Raw genomic sequence first — 20,504 nt, 5'->3', positions numbered from 1 at the left:
TCTGTTTTGCTCGTGACAACAATTAGTGAGTGATCTCTCCCTGTCCTTATCTCGACGTGCAAGCATTTCGTTATGCCTTTTCTCCCCTGTTTGGTGAATGAGGGGAGTGATAGAGCGGCTGTGGTGGGCACCTGGCCTCCAGCCAGGGTCAACCCACCACACATTTAAAACTCTCATTTCACTGTAAGACATTCCAGAACAGCCACAAAATTACACGCTCAGAGGTGAAATGAAGTGTTGTGGCTTACATCACATTGTCAGGAGACACCCCCACACCTGCCTAAGGGCCTGGCTGGCCCCACGGGCAGCCCCAGCCCTCAGCTCAGCCGGGCCACAGGTGGAGCAGAGACTGAGCCTGGCCAGACCAACATGGCCGCCGGGCAGCCCTGTGCCCCAGAACTACAGCATGCTCCCAGCATGCCGTGGGGTGCTCCTGCTTGCGGTCTGACCCTGCAGGGACACCGTTCCCCGGCGCGGCCCGGACCCCGCAGGCCCAGAGCTGGACAGAGGTGTCACCGAAATCCGGGAATAAACCTCGTAACACCAATGCAGTGTTAAAAGGCAGGCATTCTTTATTGCAGTGCTGGATGCACGGGGGATAGCTCCACCCAACGTGCATGCCAGGTGATCACCAACACACAGGTTATATAGCATCAAAACATACATATTCATTGTTTTTCTCAGAAAGGGCAATCCTATGATAATCATTTCTTGGAATCCATTTCCATATCCTCCTCCCCGTCACGCATGCTCAGTGATTTGAGTCGGTGGTCCTCAAGGGTCTCTGGTGGTCGTCAGTGGTCGCGCACCCGTGTCCGCTGGGTGAGCCTCTTCTTGCAGGCATGCGCAGTATCCTCGTTGTGGGTGCATCTGTCCATAGCAACTTACTTCATAAGATTAATATTCCCGGGCCTATTGTCCGGTTGGGTAGGGACTGTACAAGGAACACAGCAGCATTGTACCTTGCCATGGTCAGTTAGCTTCATTACCTATTACCTTGGTTACAAACTAATTATCTCAACCTGATTCTATAGTTTCTGTTTCACAGCCCCTATCCCACGGTTACAGAGGGACGGTGGGAACAAGGGACAGGGAGTGGAGGAAGGAAAAATGGTGGTGAGGAGGCGGCAGAGGGAGAGAGCGGGAAAGAGCTGGAGGGGAAGGGCAGAGCGCGGTGCGGGAAGAAAACTAGTGCTAGGCAGCAGGCCAGAGGGACGGAGGGAGAAGAAGAAGGGCAGGGAGGAGGCCAGAGGGACGGGCCGACACAGGCAGGGCGAGGGAGTGGGACGGGGGCGCAGAGAGAGACAAGAGGAGTGAGAGAGACATGGGCCAGGGAGCAGGACCGAGGGACGGAGGGGAAAGGGTGAGAGGGAAAAGGGAGAGAGGAAGGGAGAGGCAGGGTCCGAGAGCAGGACACAGAGCAAGGGGAGGACGGGAAAGACTCCCGAGAGACTGAGAAACAGAGGGATGCGGGTCAGGAGAAGGAGGCGGAGAAGGACAGAGCAGCCATGGCCGCCAGGATGGAGACGGAGGGAGAGCAAAAGGGGATGGGGAGCAGGAGGGAGGCGCAGAGAGAAGGGAGAAGCACAGCCCGCTGAGCAGGCAGGAAAGGGGGGCCAGGCTGCAGGAGAGAGAGGGAAAACAAGAGCAGGAAGCGGGAGACGGTGATAGAAGAAGAGAAGGACAGGGAGCACGAGAGAGAGATGTGGAGAAAGACAAAAATGGCAACGGGCTATGGGACAGGCAGGGAGGAATTAGGAAAGACAGAGAGGGAGTCAGAGGGAACCAAAAATAGTGTCAGTCTATAGGGCAGAGAGGGAGGAATCGAAAAACAAGATGGAGGAGCCAGATGGAGAAAGAAAGGGAAAGTAAACAATCGTGAGGGGCTGAAGAGAGAGAGGGAGGAATTTAAAAATGGGAGAAGGGAGCTGGAGAGGGAGCGATGGGGAGAAACCAACAATAGCAATTATGGGCAAATGCGCCATTTCTTAAGCACTCCCTGGGAACTGCATTACCGGGAGCCTCAAGAAATGTTCTGCCTGCAAAACCCCTGCCCCGGGCCCAGTCCTCCCCCTAACCTGGGTGACGAGCATGGCCTTGCAGAGTGACGAGGACGGGGGAAAAAAAGCCCAGCCTGGGGGGAAACATCAGGTCCCTCCGACGTCTCTTCCTCAGCCTCCCTCGGGGTCTGAGCATCTGTAGGGAATGTGCCCAGAGCCTGGCTGAGCTGGGGTGCAGGGGAACGCTCCCCACAGGTCTCGCTAACCACCGGCGTACCCCTTGCACTGGCAGACCCCGCAGGGAAGGACGCCCACCCGCTGCCCCGCCACGCTTCCCTGTGCCCAGGATGGACCCCCAGCATGGCCCCACCGGCGCTCCCCAGGAAGGGGCACATGAACGTCACAGAGTTTTGCTTCCTCGACAGCAAGACCAAGACTGACCTCTAGCCCAGACCAGAGACGGGGGAGGACAAAACCAACCCAAAATCACCCCAAATCCCCCTCCCATCTCCACCATCGGGGAAGATGGGGCAGCACACACATGTCAGCATTGCAAGGCCATCGCTTGCCCTTGGAGACAAAAATCACCTCCCAAAAACCCATGGTTAGATGGGAAGCCATGGTGGGAATGGAAAATCAGCACTGAGGACAGGAAATGATCATCAGGATGGGAAATCGCTGAGATGGGAAGTTGTTGTGGTATGAAAAAGCAAACCAGTGCAAGGCTGGCTGAAGCAGGTGCTTGAGGAATTATCACAGTGGGGACAGACCCCCCTAGGGCACAGTTTGCCCCAAACCAACCCCACACTCACCAACCACCATGGCCGGTACAGCAGCAGGCTCCCACTCGTCCTGGTGCGCCTGCCCTCCGGGTAAGCCCCCAGCCGGCTCTGCCTGCCAATATCTCAGCCCATCACCCCTCTTTGCTTCCCCAACAGAGAGGTTCCCTCCCCGGTCAACCCCAAGTTGACCAATTTGGAGGCCGCAAAGTGCCCTCGGGGCAAAGGAAGCTACCTGCATGCAGGGCTGCAGGAGGGAAAGCACTGGCAGCAGGTGGAGGGAGGTGATCCTTCCCCTCGGCTGCATCCGGCTCTGGGCTCCCCAGTGCAAGACAGACATGGCCATACTGGAGAGAACCCCCACCCCAGTACTGCCCCCAACTCCGCCCCCAGTTTCCTTTGGGGTTGGGACGTTGGTCCGTTGGAGCCAACAGCCCCCAGTGCCAGCAGGAGGGAGCTGTGCTGGCACAGAGTGGCGCTGGGAGGAGGCAGGGCCCAGCTGATCAGCGCTGCCTCGGCACCAGCACCCCGCTTCCTAGCCTCACTCATGCCGGCTGTCCCGCATCCTTGGTGTCAGGCTGCGCTGCGCACCGTGACGGTCCTCCTGGCCCGGGCAGGATGGGCCAGGCCAACTGCTGCTGTGTCTCCAGGTGGGCTCCCCCCGCAGCCCTGGGATGCTGGGGCACAGCCAGGTCCTGCGGCAGCGGCGTCGCTCATGCCTGCCGCTCTCTGCTCTGCAGGGAGGCTCTCACCAATGCCGAGCCGGTGCTGAGTGCAGACGTGCAGCTGATCCATGGCCGCAAGAGGAGCGAGAGGTGCCTTCTACTCCTTCTGGGGGAATCAGTGATCGCCAAGTTGCAGTAAGACCCTGGGACCCCAGCTGCCTTTCCCCCATCCGCCACCGTGGGACCAGGGCAGGGACACGCTGGCACCAGCCCCAGGCCCTGGGACCTCGGTGCTGGATGCACCAGTGTGCGTCCTAACAGCAGGTGGGAGACAGGGCTCTGCCTGGCCCTGGACCAGCTGTGGGTGCTGAGTGGCGGGAAGGAGGCGGCAAGGGAGGAAGAAGAAGAGGAGAATGTCAGCAGCGAGGGCAGCGAGTCCCTCATCCTTGTCTGGCCCACCAGCTCCTGCCTTGCCACCTTTTGGTGAGTGGTGGTGCCACGTCCCACAGCAGGGCTGGGCGGTGCGGCACAGTGCTGGCCCCTGTCCTCTCTGGCGTCTGGCAGCTGCAGTCACGGCTGGCAAGGGGCAGGAGAGGTTCTCAACTGTGCCCATGCCATCCTGTGAGAGGCCTCTGCCCACCGTGCAGAGCCTGGGCAGGGAGCGGGCAGCACGCCGGCAAGGAGGGAGGGAGGCCGGGTTTTCCTCCCTGACGCTGTTTCTCCTCTCTTTCTGCACCTCATGGGTGGCAAAGGAGCTGTGAGTGGGCACACTGCTGGGGTAAGCCGGGGGGATTCTCCAGGTGCAGCCGTACGGGGGAACACAGGTCCCCTGCGGGCAGCTCTCAGGCACGTAAGGGATGAGCAGGAACAGAAAGACTCTTCTTCCTCTGCAGCAGGGAGAGTCAGGCGGGAAGCAGGGCTGTGTGCCTGGCAGGCAGGAGCTCTGCAGGCAGCTCTGCCCTCTGTTTGGCTCCGGGGCGGTACCCAGGGGTGTTTGGGATCCCTTTTGCTGGAGAGAGAAGAGCTGGCTTGGGGCTCACTCTTTCTCTGTCCTTTCCCAGTGCACAGGCAACCTGAAGGAGCAAAGAGAGCCCGGGTGACGCGACTGCCCTCCCTCAAACTCCTGGAGGAGGAGCTGAGCAGCCGCCGTGCCGTGAGTGTCTCTCTGGCCTGGGCTGTGTCCCCCAAGCCCTGCAGAGCCTCAGACAGTGGTCCAAGGGGCACCTTCCCTTGCCACACAGAGCATCTCATGGGCTGCAAAAGGGATGCTTGGGAGAGCCAATGTGACTGTTAAGCAGGTATCCTTTATTGCAGCGCTGGGAGTCGCACCGGGATATTTCCATGAATGTACGTCTCGACGAGAAACAAATTGTACGTGATTTATATTGCAAAAGAGTTTACATATTCATTAGGTTTCTGATAAATTTAATACATATTCATTATTATTCTGGGAACTCCTGAATATATGCTAATGTCCTGATACACCTGTGCAGTTTCTTTCTCAGGTGGTCGTCAGGGGTCGTCCTCCTCAAATCTTCCTCTTTCTCCTCTTCTTCAGTGTACACAGTTGGGCAACCTCTTCTTCATGATCTCCGTTTTGCAAGCTCAGCAACCTTGTTATCCGTCCTGCCCAGATGGTCCCAGGCTTCTTGGCCTATTGGGCCCCCTTTATCAGGGTGCCTCAAACTTTGTGTCTTTTCTAGTTCATACCCAAGGACTGTTCCCTAATTTACGGCTTCTCTTATCCTGTTTCTACATTCCGGCTATTTTACTAATTGTTTTCTTTCATACTGGAGCATGAGACAGGGGAAGCCTGAGTTTGTGGGGCCTGACTCAAGTGTTGCCAAGTTATACATTCTGTTCTAAAATTCTTCTATGCTAATTAGTTTCCCTTATTCAACCTTGCGTGGCCCCACTGGTGCAGGAGGCTCTGCGGAGGCAGCCCCGGGTCGTTCTGACCCGTTTGCCGCTGCCGCCAGGCCTCATCTCCTGGCGGGTGCTGCCCAGATTGGCCAAGGCGGGCGGCAAGCCGGCCAAGTGCCCCACGCCAGCCAGCACCCCCAAGATGAACGAGACCTCCCTGCAGGACAACATGCCACCAAAGCAGAAGGAGAAGAAAGGGGTGGTGTGCCAGGTGGCAAACTACAGGAAAACCCTCTGGGAGGGAAAGCCAGACAGGGACGGTGCGGCGGCAGGCCGCAGCAGGCAGCAAGCGGGCAGCAGCAAGCGGAGAACATCTGACGGGATGCCCACCGAGTGACCTAGAACCCGGGGGATGCCAGGGGGCAAAGGTCCTTCGTGCAGCGGGAGGGGAGAGGTTTAATGTAGCCGGTCCACTGAAACCCCGCAGCACAGAGATCTTAAACCGCTGGCCTGGGGCTCCGGCCCTGTGCCCGGCCCAGGGACCCTCACTTGCCCCATCCCCTGGCCTCCTGCGCTTTAAGCTACAGCTCCCCGCTGCCCGGGGCTGCGATATGATCAATGGGACACGCAACACAGCGCTGTTGACTGCCAGCACTGCCGGCGTCAGGGCCCAGCAGGGCCCACCAGCTCCCGGCAGCACCAGGCCGCACGCTGCTGCAGCACCCCGGGGCAGCCCCCGGGAGGCCCCAGGTCTGGGAAGAAGCTGCAGAGCTGACATACTGCCACGGCTGTCTGCTGTCCCGCTGACTCCGTGCTGTCCCTTGGGGGGGCCTCGTGGCTTTCATCGCTCCCCGTGCAGATGGAACTAGATGATGTTTGAGGTCCCTTCCAAGCCAAACCATTCTCTGATTCTCTGATTCTATGACCCCCTCCAACTACATACTGGGCCCCCTTCCAGGATAAACCGGATCCCCTTAACTCCCCCAGCACGGATTTGCCACTGTCCCGTTACAAACTAGATCCCTTTAACCCCTCCCAGCACAGACCTGCCCTGTCCCAGTTCTGGATCCCTGAGCGGGGCAGGGGCCAAACCGACCAGCTGACGTGGGGCAGCAATAACAACCAGCCCAAAACTGGGGCAGCCAAGTGGGGCAGGAGCAAAACTGCCAGTCCAGCCACCCCGAGGGGGAATCTGGCAAAGCTGCGGCAAATAGAAAGCTAAGAGACCCTGGAGGGAGCAGAAAATGTGAAGATGCAAAAAAGCCACCCACAAATGGTTTTTGGAGGCCCAAGGTGAGAGAGCAGCTGGGTGGGGACGTGGCAGCCAGACAAGGTCAACCCAGCACCGTTGCTGAAGGAGTTTCTTTGGTAGCGCTAGTTCAGAGTCCGCATAGGGCTGTATCTCGGGGGGCAGGTCAAATTCATTGGAAATGAACCTCTAAGAGACCAGGTGCTTTGCTCCACGAGTCTCACGGACAGGGTCCTGTACCTGGGAAGAGTGGCACAGAACCCTCAGCATACAGAGCGTTCCAGCCAAAGCAGTGAGCAGGCACGCTTGCAGCCCTGGGCAGGTTTTTATTCATCTGGCTGGTGTAGCTCGGGGAAAAGGTGGGAGCTCTGCCGGCGGACAAAGAGCCCTTGGCCAGCAGCGGTGGGGAAGCCCAGCGGCTGATGGCTGTGGGAGGTGCCCGGGCCCTGGCAGCTGTGTGGCCTTGAGGGGACACGTCCCCGTGCGGACCCCGTGTCACAAAGGGGCAGTGATGCAGCAACCGCCCGGCGCTTGTGACCTCACCGGACTGGGGCTTTATAAGCTGAAAAGCGGGCCAGCGAAAGCCAGTTGGGCTGAGCTGCCCTTTGGGATAACTCGGCTCCTTCCCTCGCTACTTGCACACCGACTCTTTTCAACCATTTCTCCATTACTGCCCACTTCTCCTCAACTTCCATCCTCTTTCAAAGGTAACTGTGATTGGACTTTCAGGACAGATCATAGAGTAGGTAGATACGGGATCAAAGTATAGTCTGCTCCATACCTTCTGTTAAAGCCGAAAGGTAGCTCCTGCATACACGGCAGGAAAGTGTGGGCTGCAGAGCCAGAGGGCTCTGCTGCTAAGGGTAGCCACAGGTCAGCAGCAGGTCCTCCTCAGAGAAGGTGGCACGCAATGGGGCTTTCAAGGGGGCTGTGGTAATTGCTGTCAGTTGGAGTCCTGCGACAGGGACAGTGGGGCCATCGGCCTGCTGCTCTCTAGGAGTTACAAGTACCACTGAAGCACCTTTGATGGCAGACGCTGATCTGTGGGTTGCATTTGCCAGGTTTTGGAATCATTTTGTGGAGCTACGGTTCTTTCTTTCCTATCAGGTGACGGGATTGGCGCTGATCTGCTCTTTCTGGAGCACGTCCTGACAGCCTCTGTCATCCAAAGCTTTCGCCTCTGTTCCTGAGAGGAGCGATGGCCGCAATGGGGAACGACTCCTGTGAGTAACGGCTTCACCAGCAGGCTTGGACTTTGTGAATCCCCAAGGGTAACGGACGTGGCTGCTGCTCCATCCCTGCATGTTGACGTGCTGACATCCGAGGGTGACTTCGGGGGCGTTTCCTGGGAGCAGCCAGACTTATCCAGGCATTTTGACTAGACACAGGAAAATGCGTTTTATCACTCCTCCGCCACTAGTACAAGACTTTGAAAGATGGCATTGCTCATAGAACGCCCTGACATCAGTAGGGTTACCTTCTGTGAAAGAGACTTGCTTGTCTTCCTCCATTACAATCAGGAAGAGGGAAGACTTCCTAACTGCGGCCTTCCAGTACCTGAAGGGGCCTCCAGGAAAGCTGGAGAGGGACTGTTTATCAGGGAGCGTAGTGGCAGGACAAGGGGGAATGGGGTGAAACTAAAAGAGGGTCGATTGAGATTAGACTTTAGGAAGAAATCCTTCCGTGTGAGGGTGGTGAGGCAGTGGCATGGGTTGCCCAGAGAGTTTGTGGAGGCCCCATCCCTGGAAGTGTTTAAGGCCAGGCTGGATGAGGCTTTGGGACAACCTGGTCTAGTGGAGGGTGTCCCTGCCCATGGCAGGGGGGGTTGCAACTAGGTGACCTTTGAGGTCCCTTCCGACCCAAACCATTCTATGATTCTACGATTCTACGATTCTATGACTTGACCTGATCATCCAATTCTAGACTCTAGAGGGAAAGGAAGGTAGCCCAAGGCACGGAAATCAGTGTGGGTTTGTTGGACTGTGCGCAAAGTAAGCAGGGGAGGAGACTGTTTTCCAAAACTCTATCTTGACCAGACAATTTCAATGGCACTGTAAGGCTTCCCCCAATGTTGCTCTCTTGGAGGTTAGAGCTGCTTGTCTCCTGGGTGCTCCTGTACAGAACTTGCCTTTTCAAGTATGCTTTCGCGCAACAAAATCGTGTCATCTCTTTTCATATGTCATTTCCCTGCAGTCACTGCCGAGGGAATGCCTTCGCCACAAAGGATCCTCTTTCCTCCGGAGAAGGTTTGCATGGAGTGGCGGCAACGACAGAGAGCTGGAGCGGGACTCCACAACCTGGACAATACGTGCTTCCTCAACTCCGTCCTGCAGTGCTTGACGTACACACCCCCTCTGGCCAACTACCTGCTCTCTGGGGAGCACAGCCAGGCGTGTGAGTACTTTTACGAACATCTCCTTCTAAGTCTGCTGGGCACTTCCCACTTTCTGGCTTATTGCACAGAAAACTCTGCTCAGTTAAGCGTCCCTCCAAAGAAAGTTTTCTATGCACCAAAATGCCCCGGGCTTGTTGCGACATTGGCACCTTGGGAGAAGAGCAGTGGAGACTGTTCTTAGAACTTCAAGATCTCCATTAGGTTTCCCATCGCTATGGGTATTTTGCTAACCTGAGAAGCTTCCCTCCCTCCCGCCCGCCCTCCCTCCCTCCCTCTCTCTTCAGGTCGTGAGCGAGGCTTCTGCATGATGTGCATAATGGAAGCACACGTTAACAAGGTCCTGCGTTCCTCAGGCAGTGCCATCGAGCCTTTGGCTGTCATCAATGTCCTCCCACGTAAGTCATTTCAGGTGCTTGTGCAGGTTTTCTTCTGTTCTTGTAGGACAGAACTACTGACTTCTTCTTTCTTAGTAATAGGAGAACATTTTGAGCTTGGCATGCAGGAGGATGCCCACGAGTTCTTACGCTATACTGTCGATGCCATGCAGAGAGCTTGTCTGAGTGGTAGCAGCGAGTAAGCACAAGCAAATTCCCTTTTCAATGTTCCCAAGCCCTTTGGACTCCTTGATGTGCTCTCGTCAAGGGAAAACCCATGCCCAGAGTTTTCAGACAAAGTACACCTCTTTGAGGACATAACTCTCTGCCTCACCATTTCTTTCCAGCTTGGACATCTATTCTCAATCAACTACCATCATCCATCAAATATTTGCGGGCTTTCTGAGATCCAGAGGTACTTTTTGCTCTCCTTGGACTTGTCTGTGCCCCTCTGCCTGCCTGTGATAAACAGCTGCCCGTGTGACTGGCGGAGTAGGTATGACGAGCGTAAAGCGGCACAGTCAACTTCCCCCATCGCTGAGCATTTTGATTTGCCTTCCAGTCACATGCTTGAGCTGCAAAGCGGTTTCCGACTCCTACGAGGCCTTCCTGGATGTTCCTTTGGATATAAAAGTAAGGGGGGTTTGTAATTGTGCTCCAGGATGTCCCGAGGCACAGCGAGGAAGCTCCTGATAGCCCCGGGAATCCCTTGGAAAAGAGGGAAACGGTCAGCATAATGCCCTCTTGCTGCCTCCTCCTGGGCACTGCTTGCGGGTTCACGGTGGGTCTCCTCAGCGTCGGCTACCTGGGTCGTCTTGTTGACTCCTAGTGCATGTTTGGGCGAGGGCGTTTCCCGCAGCTCAGCGCTCTCCTTTCTCACTCCTCCAGGCAGCCTCCTCTGTCAGCGCAGCTCTCAAGGACTTTGTGAAACCCGAGCAGCTGGATGGCGAAAACTGCTTTAAATGTAGCAAGTAAGATGATTGCTAATGACGTGTGAATACCAGACCCTGCCTGAAGGTGCTGCATGCCCTTGAGTATCAGTCATCGTTTCACATAGCATAGGTGCACAATAACGAGACGCAGGTGTTTTTCCGTCAGGCCTTGTGGCACTGAATAGCCTTACAATAGCGTAAGGATGTGTGAGACGTGAAAGCTTGGCTGGCCTTCTGGGGGAACAAGGGTGCACTTAAGGGTGCATTTCAGCACTTGGCTCTGGGCTTGCTTTCCAGGTGTGACAAGAGGGTTGCCGCCTCCAAGAGGTTTACAGTCCATCGCCCGCCCAAGGTTCTCACGCTGTGTCTGAAGCGGTTTGACGATTTCATCGGCGAGAAGATCAACAAGGTGTGTACGCAACTGGAGTGCAACTTTCTCTTCCTGGAGCAGGAGATTTCCCCAAGCAGTACGCTCTCTCCCAAGCTGTTCATGCTGAGTGTTTTGTGTTCCCTTCTGGGGAGGGGAGAGGAGAGTTCCCGTGGGAGGACGAGCACGTAGTCTGCTGCGGCAGAGCTGCTTTGGCCGAGAACAGTTTCCTGCCACCCAAACCATTACCTGTTGCTTTAGGGAAAACCCAAGTGTTGGTGAGCACCAACGGTGTATTTAGACCCCGCTGGCCTTTAGCCCTGGAAGGCTGAGGCATGTCGTATTGGAGGATCGTTTCTGAGCCCTCTTGGTCTCTCCGTAGGTTGTGGAGTATCCCAGGTACTTGGATCTTCGCCCCTACATGTCTGAGACAGCTGGAGAACCGCTCCTCTACTCCTTATACGCCGTGGTGGTGCATAGCGGTGTCAGCTGTGGTTCAGGACACTATTTCTGCTATGCAAAGGTAAAGAGCAACTCCCTTCCTAACAAGGGAAACACGGCAGTGTTACTGGCAGCCGAGGTTTTGGGCTAGAAGGTCTCCTGACCGGCTGGAATGGATTGGCTTGGGCGTACCCTTGGTTCTGTAGTTATCTGCCTGTGTTTTTGTGGAGAAACCATGCAGTTCATCTCCAGATATCGTTGTCTTTTTTTACAGGCCAGCAATGGACTGTGGTACGAGATGGACGATATGCATGTGGATCTATGTGGCATCGAGAGAGTTCTCAGGCAGCAAGCCTATTTACTGTTTTATGTCAGGTAACAACCAGTACTCAAATCGTTTTCAGAATATGTTTCCTTTTCCTGGATTTGCTGTTTTTCTTCTCATCCTCCTGAGCGTTTCTGTCACAGGAGACAATTACTGCCTGCATCATTCAATGCTGTCAAACAGAAGTACTCCGCGTCAGTCCTTCTCTTCCCTTGCTGGGCTTTAGGCTGCTGCCCTGGTGTAAAGTGCTACTTGTCTGCTGTCAGAGGCTGGCTAATGTAGACAGGAGGACTTTAAGGGGGCCTACAGGAAAGATGGGGAGGGACTTTATCTCAGGGAGTGTAGTAATAAGATGAGGGGTAATGGGTTTAAACTGAACGAGCTTGATTTCTATTAGATACGGGGAAGAAATTCTTAATGGTGGGCGTGGTGAGACCCTGGAAGAGGTTGCCCAGAGAAGTTGTGAATGCCCCATCCCTGGAAGTGTTCAAGGCTGGGTTGGATGGGGCGTTGAGCAACCAGATCTAGTGGAAGGTGTCCCTGCCCATGGCAGGGGACTTGGAACCAGACGCTCTTGAAGGTCCCTTCCAACGCAAAGCATTCTGTAAATCTAGGATTCGATGAAATGGAGGCCGTAGGGGGTATAAAGACGAGCTCTTGCTCCGACAGGGGCAGACGTGTTGGGAAGAGCCCAATCCAGTTTCCCATTGGTAGTCTTGGTTACGTCTTCCCTCTGTCGTAGAGTCCGCTCCAAGAAAATGCCTGAACCCTAGAGGAGGCTGAGGAGCAGCCCTAAACGGAAATCACTCTTTTTCTCTCCAGGCGCTCTGATTTGAAAAGTGGAGAAAGGGCTTCTTCCGCACAGGTGCCATCATATGCCCCTTCCTTCTTCAAGCAGTGGGCGGCTGGCAGCAAGCAGGTGGGTCCTGTGAGACCACAGGATCCGCCCCGTTTGACTAAGGTAACTCTGGGGAGGTGGGTCAGGGCACCAGATGGACAGTGGATTTCTTTCTGGCATCTTGGCATTGCTCTCTGTTCCCTCCCACGCTGCAGCGATCTTCACAGCCGCAAGGCTGCTCCCTCCCAAAGCCTCCCACCTAGACCCATCCTAGCTGTCCGCCTTTGGCCCTTCTGCCTTTGCAGCCCGCCAGGAGAGCCTTTGGGAGGCCCTTAGCTGTCCCCTCCCACAGCTTCCGGGGGTTCCCCACTGTTCTGGTCTTGTCAGGAGGAAAGGGCAGGACCTTTTCACAGCTCTCTTTGCAGGACGTGGCGGTGGGCACGGAGGACTCTCCAGAGCACAGCAGCTCCTCCGCAACAGCCAGCACCAGCCAGCTCACCGTGGCAGGTGCACGGGAGGCCTCTGCAGGCTGGCCATGCCCCACCTGGCCAGGCAGGCTCAGCATTGTCTCCTTCGTGGGCTTCTGCTTGAATCGCTTCTTCTGCGGCTGTAGAAGGCTGGTGTCCAGAAGAAAAGCTGTGTGCCAAGTGCGCTGTCAACCACTTGACCCTGTGCTGCCCCCCGTGCAAGAAGACAGCAAGGAAGAGAAGCACGGATTCGGCCCTTCCTCCCGCTGTGAGAGGAACGGTGCCAGGGAGAGGGCCCGGAGCAGATCCCCACAGTGGGGCAATGATCTCCGCAGCTGGCCTGTGGACACCACAGACTATGACTGCTCAGCTGCCAGGAGGAGGAGAACAAGTCCTCCACATTGTTACCAGGCCCCAAAGGTTGGCGCAGCTTCAGGGCACTCCAGTGCCAGCTCCAGGCAGGCTCCCACACCCAAGGCTGCTTGGGAGCAATCCGTTCCCATGCAGAGGGAGCGGAGCAGATCCCCGCTGCGGGGCGATGAACTCCAAAGCTGGTTCGCGGACACCACGAACTATGAGCCCTCAGCAGGGAGGAGGAGGAGGAGGAGGAGACCTAGTCCTCCAAGCCATGACTGCACTCCCAGGGATGCCACAGCTCCCAGGCCCTCCAGCGCCAGATCCCAGTTGGCTCCCGCACCCAGGGCTGCTCAGCAGAAGACCGTGCTGAGGAAGAGAGAGCGGAGCGGATCCCTGAGACAGGGCTATGCGCTCCGCAGCCGGTTTGTGGACACCACGCAGGATGAGCCCTCAGCAGGGAGGAGGAGGGTTTCAGCGCCCTGGAGATGCGTGTCAGACACACACTCAGGGCACTGCTGTGGTGATGGGGGCACACTGTGATCCTGGGGGAAGAAGGAGCACAGCATCTTTCTTCTGCTGTGCCAGAGAAGAGGAGCGGGAGAAGAAAAAGGAGGAGGAGGAGGAGGAAGTCAGGAAGCACCAGAACTGCCGCCAGCAGGGACCAAGCTGCACAAAGGGCACCAGCGGCCCAGCCTGTCCCTCCTCCCAGTGCTGCCTCTGGCCACGAAGAGCTCGGAGAGACCTTCCAGAGACTCGGACAGCTCTGCCGCCTGGCCCGCCTGCCCACGGGTCCCTCGAGGAAGACCTTTAATCCCTGCTCAGCTGTTGGGATCGCCTTGCCAAAGCCCAAATTAAAAACACTTGTTGGTCTTGCATACGTAATTCATGGGGTGTTTTCTTCTCTGGAGGTTTTGGGACAATTGGTGGCAATACCCAGTGTGGGAGGTTTATGTGACGGGATTTTGAAAGCAGTGTGCTTGCACATGTCCATGCTGCCATCTCTTGGTTTTCAAGGTGGAGTTCAAGGCACTTGAACAGAAAGGGGCTGGATGAGCCGACAGCAAGGGGGCCTGAAAGAAGCTGAACGGCTGGGCCCAGAGGGTGCTGCTCAGGGGCGCCAAGTCTATTGCGAGGCCGGTAACTAGCAGCGTCTCCCAGGGGTCAATACTGGGTCCGATCTTGTTAACATCTTCCTTAATTAATGGTCTGGGGGACAGGGCAGAGGGCACCCTCAGCAAGCTGGCCAATGACACCAGACTGGGAGGAGTGGCGCTTAGGCCAGGGGGGTCGTGCCGTCATCCCCAGGGACCTGGTCATGCTGGAGAGAGGCTCTGACAGGGGCCTCCTGCAGTTCAGCAAGGGGAAGTGCAAAGGGTGCTGTGCGGGTGACGAGCACCGGCACGGGCTGCCCAGGGAGCTGGTGGAGCCTCCGTCCTTGGAGATGTTCCACAGCCCTCTGGACATGGTCATGGACAACCGGCTGCAGGTGGTACTGCTTGAGCGGGGGGGGTGGGACCAGGTGACTCCACTTTCCAGATGACATCCCGGCCAGCCTCAAGTAGCCTGTGACTCTGTGAAATGGATGCCTAGAAGAGGATCCTGCCACCAATGCTGTCACCATCAGGCAGCCATCGACAGCTTCACCAGGAAGCTGCATCCCCTGGAGAGGTGCCCAGGCTGGAGTAGGCTCCTGGCAGGAGCTGCGGCCCCTGGAGAGGAGCCCAGGCAGCAGCAGGTTCTGTGTGCGGAGCTGCGGCCCGTGGGCCCCAGGCGGGAGCAGGGGAACGGCGTGAGGAGGAAGGGGTGGCAGAGACAAGGCGCTGTGGGCCGCCCACAGCCCCATTCCCTGTCCCCCTGTGCTGCTCGGGCGGGAGAGGGGGCCGAGGCATCGGGAAGGGAGGAGTGAGGCTCCAAAGTGAGACCAAATTCATAGGTAGTACATTTTTGGTATCTACATAGAAGCTGCTTGATCTTTGTGAAAAGACCACCACACCCTGTTTAACTTCATGTGATACATTAATTTATCCTGAAAACTAGTAATTCAATGCTACTAAAATTCAGATGATTTTCAAACAATAACTGAAACCAATTCACTCAGCTTGATATCAGCACAAGGCCTGTGTTAGCTTACTGGTTTTGTTATGTCCTAAATTAAGTCTTTCGCTAATTGGCGTCTCATCAAGAAAAGCCTGTCCTTTTTGAGTGGTCATTGCAGAAGATTGCGTAGAATGTAACAAAATTTACTAAACCAGTGAATGAAGATTATATTTTTTCTGTTAGCTCTATTGTGTCAACTCTTCTGGCCCTTATGGATGGCTTAGACAGCAGAGGAGAGATTGTGGTCATTGGAGCCACCAACAGGCTGGATTCTATAGATCCTGCTTTACGAAGACCCGGCCGCTTTGATCGAGAGTTCCTCTTCAGCTTGCCAGATAAAGAGGTCAGAACTTAAACTCAACCTTAATGCTCATGTGACAAAGTCCCTCTTTATAACAAAACCACATAACAATGCAGGATTACAGAGCAGTTAAAGTCAAACCCAGTGTTGGACAACTTGGGCAAAAGAGAGACTGTGGAGGGCAGATCCGGTACTGAATATATACCATTAAGAGGATTTCCACAAGTAGTTAGTTCTGTAATTAGCTTTGGTTTCACTGTGACCAGCCAAGAAAATGGGATGCTGCTAGTCACTGAAACATGTAAGAAAGAATGAATGCCCCAATTAGCTGTAAATTACTGCTATCTCATCTTGAAAATGAAAGAAATGGTGTGCGCACAAGAATTCCTTTTTGCAAACAAAAACTTTTCTCAAGGCTGGTGCTGGAGCGATTGAATTTTTTTCCATTCCCAAATCTGTCCATGTTTGCTGACTGACTTAATCCACTTAGACACTTTCACCCTGAAGTGGTCTTGCTCTCAGTTCTTGGTTTACGAATGGATAGTGGATGTACCTGTGCTGGATGGTTCCCAGGCTGCGTATCCTGGGAGGGAAGTATTTTGGGAGCTGACATTCTTACTGGTAACTTCTTATTGGACAAAGATGCGAGGTACGCTGGACAGGTGTGGGGCTTGGGAAGCTTCTAGTTCAATGGCGATAGCTAAGCAATGAAAAAGTAGGTGTATAGCAACCAAAAAATATGGGGAGGAAGATAGTGTGGAACCCTGGTCTTGTGTGTTTTAATTTGGCTATGGTTGAAGGCTAGTAAAAGTGCACTAAACAGCATCTTTAACAGAAACATTTGTCTCCAGTTTTTATCTCCTTTCAGGAACAGGAGAGGAGGTGCCGTGAAACACATACACTATATGATTCCCTACTGTGGAAGAATTCTAGAAATCTGCCGTAATTAAACTGTGTACCAGGGAATACTTAAATAAAAGATCTTGCTAAGATCGGAGATGAAGATAGGCAACGTTTGACATTTTCTGGATCAGTGACAGTAGTTTGAGTCATAATTATTGTTCGTCTTTGTAGTAATTGTAGCAATTACTCTGCAAAAGCAGAGAGCGTGTTAATCGAACTGTAAAATACTTAAAAGTTTAGCAGATAAACCAAGTATTTGTATTAATGTGAGGGTGTGGGGGGTTTTGTGTTGGTTTGGGGATTTTGAAGAGAAAACTTTGGACAAACTAAAATGCGACCATTTTATTTCCAGGCTAGAAAAGAGATTTTCAAGATTCACACACGAGATTGGACCCCAAAGCCATCGGACATGTCTCTTGAAGAGCTAGCTGAAAAATGTGTTGGTAAGTTTGAAAATACAGTGAGTTACTGCATGGGACTGAGTCCGAAGGAATCTGAGCTTGTAGCAGGCAGTACTCGAGCTCTTGCACCTTGCTGCAGAGTGAGGCGGCTGGCACGCCGTGGGAGCAAAGAAAGTTAGATGCTTCTTTTCTTTTAATTTTCTTTCTGTCTCTCAGAACGTTGAATGGGTTTTGGGCATCTTCCCTGGGAGCAAAGTTTTGATTAGGGGGCTGCTTAAGAAGCGCAGGGTATCAGGCTGCGAGCCACGTAACAAAACTTCTCTGCAGTGCAGTAACTCTTTACATTCTCTCTTAAACTGTTAATTTTTGGCCGCATACAAAGTCTTTCAGTGTTGCGCTTGGGGAACCTTGGCCTTGACTTCTGTGTTGCCCGAGACTGATGTAACCTTTGATTCTTGTTTTCTTTGTTAGGGTACTGTGGTGCTGATATTAAATCCTTATGTGCTGAAGCTGCCCTCTGTGCTTTGCGCCGCCGCTATCCTCAGCTATACAAAAGTAGCGAGAAACTGCAGTTAGATGTTGCTTCTATCAAAATAACAGCAAAGGATTTTGTCATGGCTATGCAGAAGACTGTTCCAGCTTCACAGAGGGCTGTGGCTTCACCTGGGCGAGCGCTATCATCTGTTTCAAAACCACTGCTTGAAAACACCTTAGCAAGAATTTTACAAGCCTTGCAGAGAGTATTTCCCCACGCAGAGTTTGCACTACAGAAGGACCAACAGCCAGGTATAACAATAACATTCACTACTTTAAAATTCTGTCAAAGCAAAAAATTCTCATTTGTGCAATCAACATACACAAACCTCTTGGCCATAATGACAGCAGAATTTCAGAATATGCATGTGCATGCTTTTATTTCAGGAACATGGTGGATAGGTTTTAGTCTGGATTCTAAACTGAAGTGCTGGATGGGAGCTATGAATGACTCACAATAGGCCGTAGAGAACTATGCGTTCTCTACTACAGCACCCTGTTTCTGACAGTAGCTAACATCATATTTACCATTTGTAGAGATGGATCTGAGGTTTAAAGTATGAGGCACCTCTTTCAAAATATTTAAATAGAGGGGAAAAAGGTATTTTTACATGAATGCTTCTAATTCCTGTCTGAAGAATGTCAGGACCACAATGCAAGCATAAGCGGTTTAAGCTAAATACTGTTTTAGCTATCGTGATTTTTTTTTTAGCCATAGTCTCTTAACTTAAATGTTTGTGGATCACACTGTACACTTGTACAGGAGATGAGAATGGTTTAGTAGTGTGTACTTTGGGACTTGGCTTAGCATACGTGAGCTCACACCCCTGACTGCATCAGCCCTGATCAGGTTTACTCTGTCAGTTGGTGAGAGCAAAGAAATTGATAAGCTCACTCCACTCTTGATTAATGGAAATCTGTTAATAGTTAGTTATGCTAATCTCTGGAGACTGTCCTACCAGGATGACTCCCAGTAGAGCCAGCAGATAGGTTAGCATTGGTAAAACAGAGGCAGAAATCCACCAACAAAACAAAAGCAGAGAGGCTAGGGGATTGGTAATTGCATCCCTTCTCTGTTGTCTGCCTTCCATTATCTACTCATTCGGTGATCTGTGAGGAGCCTTACTTAGCAGGTGTGTTGGTCTGTATATTCTGACTCACTAGTCCTACACAAATGGAAGTTTGTGGCCATCGCACTCGCTTAATTCCCTCGCTTCCAGTGCGGGAACCTGCCCCAGAAAGAAGTGGCCTTGCTGGGTTTTTCAGGTGTCTCGGAACCACCAAAGTTGTTCCTAATCATCTTTCTTCTAAGGAGAAAAAAACCAAACCACCTCCCAAGCACTTAGGACAGCTTTGTAGAGACTTGTGCAGTCTCCTTAGGTCTGTGGTAGGACGAACTCTTCAGAAAACAGCATTCGGTGTGTGCCCTCAAATGAAGAAATAGAAGAAAAGGGATTTCCAGCACTGATTTGAAGCTGTGTTAATGCGAGAGTGAGATACGGAGTATTCAGGAAAGTTAACAAACCTCTCTTGTCTTTCAGACAGTGTAAATCATGTTTTAAGAAATTATGCAGTTGACAGTGATGAGGAATCGCCATCAATCTTTGAAGATAAGCCAACTCATCAAATGCCCAGTAGAGAAAAGGAAAAATTCCTCAATTTTAGCAGGTAAATGTTGATATTAAGCTTTTGACATTTTAATGTGGAAGTTGTATAAGCCAACAGTTGAAAAAATAAGATTGTTGTCATCACTGTTGGGTCAGTTATTTTTCTCCGTTTCTATCGCTATGCTGTCCAGAAAATGTGACCAGCTGAGTTTGGTTAGGTCTCTAAGACCTTTGACTTCAGCCACTAAAGGTACAGTGGTATTGTGCTGGAAAAAACAAACGCTCTTCACAAATGTGTTTCATGCTAGGAAAGCAAGATTACTAGGAAATTAATACACAATTCAAAGATGAAACAATTAGAATGACTGAATACAATCTTGTACGTATGTAGCGTACTGCTGTAATTTAACTAATCCAATTGCGTACTTCAGATACAGCTAATGTGTTTCAGCGCCCACCTTAATTTTTTCCTAGAAACGTTGTTCTGCTCCTTCCTTCCCGCTATCTCCAGTAACTACGGCCAAATTTCAGCTGAACTTGACAGATGTAGAGATCTCGTAGTTACTTAAACTCAAGACCTACTGAAAATTGGGGTGTACAGATCCTGATTGGTGTGTGTTGAGAGAGAGAGCGAGAGCGAGTTGTATTTCTCCTCCATATCAAGTTACTGACCAGTTGTCGTGTGTGTATTTAGCTGGACAAGTCCCCGTGTGTGATTTAAGAGCCATTACTTAAGCCAGCCAAACGAATAGCAGAGATGCTGGGGATTGGCAGGATTTCTTTGGGGAGCTATGGTACAAGGTTGTAAGAAAATGAGCTTTGATAGTCTTCCTGATCACAGACCAGCTTATTATTTACTGGAACATGGAGAGTATTTACCAAAAAAACGAGGTTAGGGAAAAACCTTTAACATCTGTGTGCCTAGTCATCACTTCATTTTGAAACTTACTATCTTCTAATTGTTCTAGAAATGCTTATTACCAGCCAACATCTTGCAGGCCACGGTTCTTACTAGTTGGAGAGCCAGGATGTGGGCAAGCTTCTCATTTGGCACCTGCGGTAATACATGCCCTGGAAAAGTTTCCAGTTTATACGCTAGACCTACCTGCTTTGTTTGTTACCGCCACATCACCGGAAGAAACATGTGCACGGGTATCTTTTTTTTCTTTTTAATCTCATAGGCTTCATGAACTGTATATAAACTAGTAAAATAAGCAAAATTCATTGTTAATAGAGGTGGCCTGGTTTGAACGTGCTGTTAGGTTTACTTCTGTCCGAAAATGCGCGTTTCTTTTTAGATCATATAATCCCGAGTGAGGATGTTGTAGATGGCCGTATCTTCTATTCCAAATTAAACCGTGAGGAATTTGCTAGCAGCTTGGGAAGCTGGGAGGTGCTGCTAATAAATCCCTCTTTATCGCAAGAAATCCTGCCCATTTCGGTGGGATCCAGAAAGTTGTTTTCATTGCTGCTTACGAGACTCTGCTCCCAGTAGGTGGCTCTGCATCAGCCTGACTGCAGGTCACGCACTTTTTGTAGGCTTTTTTATTAAATATAATAAAAAGGCAATCAAGGTTTTGGGGAAAAGAAGTGTTTCCTTTTTTTACAT

The 20,504-nt window shown here is 52.5% G+C and overlaps 2 protein-coding genes across 2 annotated transcripts in view; both read left to right on the top strand.

The window, feature by feature from the left end:
• Positions 1 to 7,763: 7,763 nt before the first annotated feature.
• LOC129200939 (ubiquitin carboxyl-terminal hydrolase 42-like) lies at positions 7,764 to 12,163 on the top strand. Its single transcript, XM_054812194.1, has 11 exons — positions 7,764 to 7,779; positions 8,750 to 8,950; positions 9,236 to 9,346; positions 9,422 to 9,524; positions 9,673 to 9,740; positions 9,888 to 9,958; positions 10,214 to 10,296; positions 10,555 to 10,666; positions 11,007 to 11,147; positions 11,340 to 11,440; positions 12,133 to 12,163. Exons 1-11 carry the CDS (start codon positions 7,764 to 7,766, stop codon positions 12,161 to 12,163), a joined length of 1,038 nt encoding a protein of 345 aa, XP_054668169.1.
• Positions 12,164 to 14,298: 2,135 nt separating this feature from the next.
• LOC129200938 (ATPase family AAA domain-containing protein 2-like) overlaps positions 14,299 to 20,504 on the top strand; it is a gene marked incomplete at its 3' end in the record, with an annotated part of 115,088 nt that continues 108,882 nt past the window's right edge. Inside the window, exon 1 of the mRNA XM_054812192.1 lies at positions 14,299 to 14,541. Within this exon, the coding sequence (XP_054668167.1) occupies positions 14,299 to 14,541 (243 nt within the window). The remainder of the gene's footprint in view (positions 14,542 to 20,504) is intronic.

Source organism: Grus americana, unplaced genomic scaffold (genome assembly GCF_028858705.1).
Source record: "Grus americana isolate bGruAme1 unplaced genomic scaffold, bGruAme1.mat scaffold_69, whole genome shotgun sequence".
NCBI classification, from domain to species: Eukaryota; Metazoa; Chordata; class Aves; order Gruiformes; family Gruidae; genus Grus; species Grus americana.
This window is presented reverse-complemented; position numbering and strand designations above follow the sequence as displayed.

Bases quoted from the DNA above. Each gene is read 5' to 3' on its own strand.
- LOC129200939 (XM_054812194.1), top strand. The intron at 9,525-9,672 runs GTAAGCACAAGC...ATTTCTTTCCAG, and splicing joins TGTCTGAGTGGTAGCAGCGA to CTTGGACATCTATTCTCAAT. The intron at 9,959-10,213 runs GTAAGGGGGGTT...TCACTCCTCCAG, and splicing joins ATGTTCCTTTGGATATAAAA to GCAGCCTCCTCTGTCAGCGC.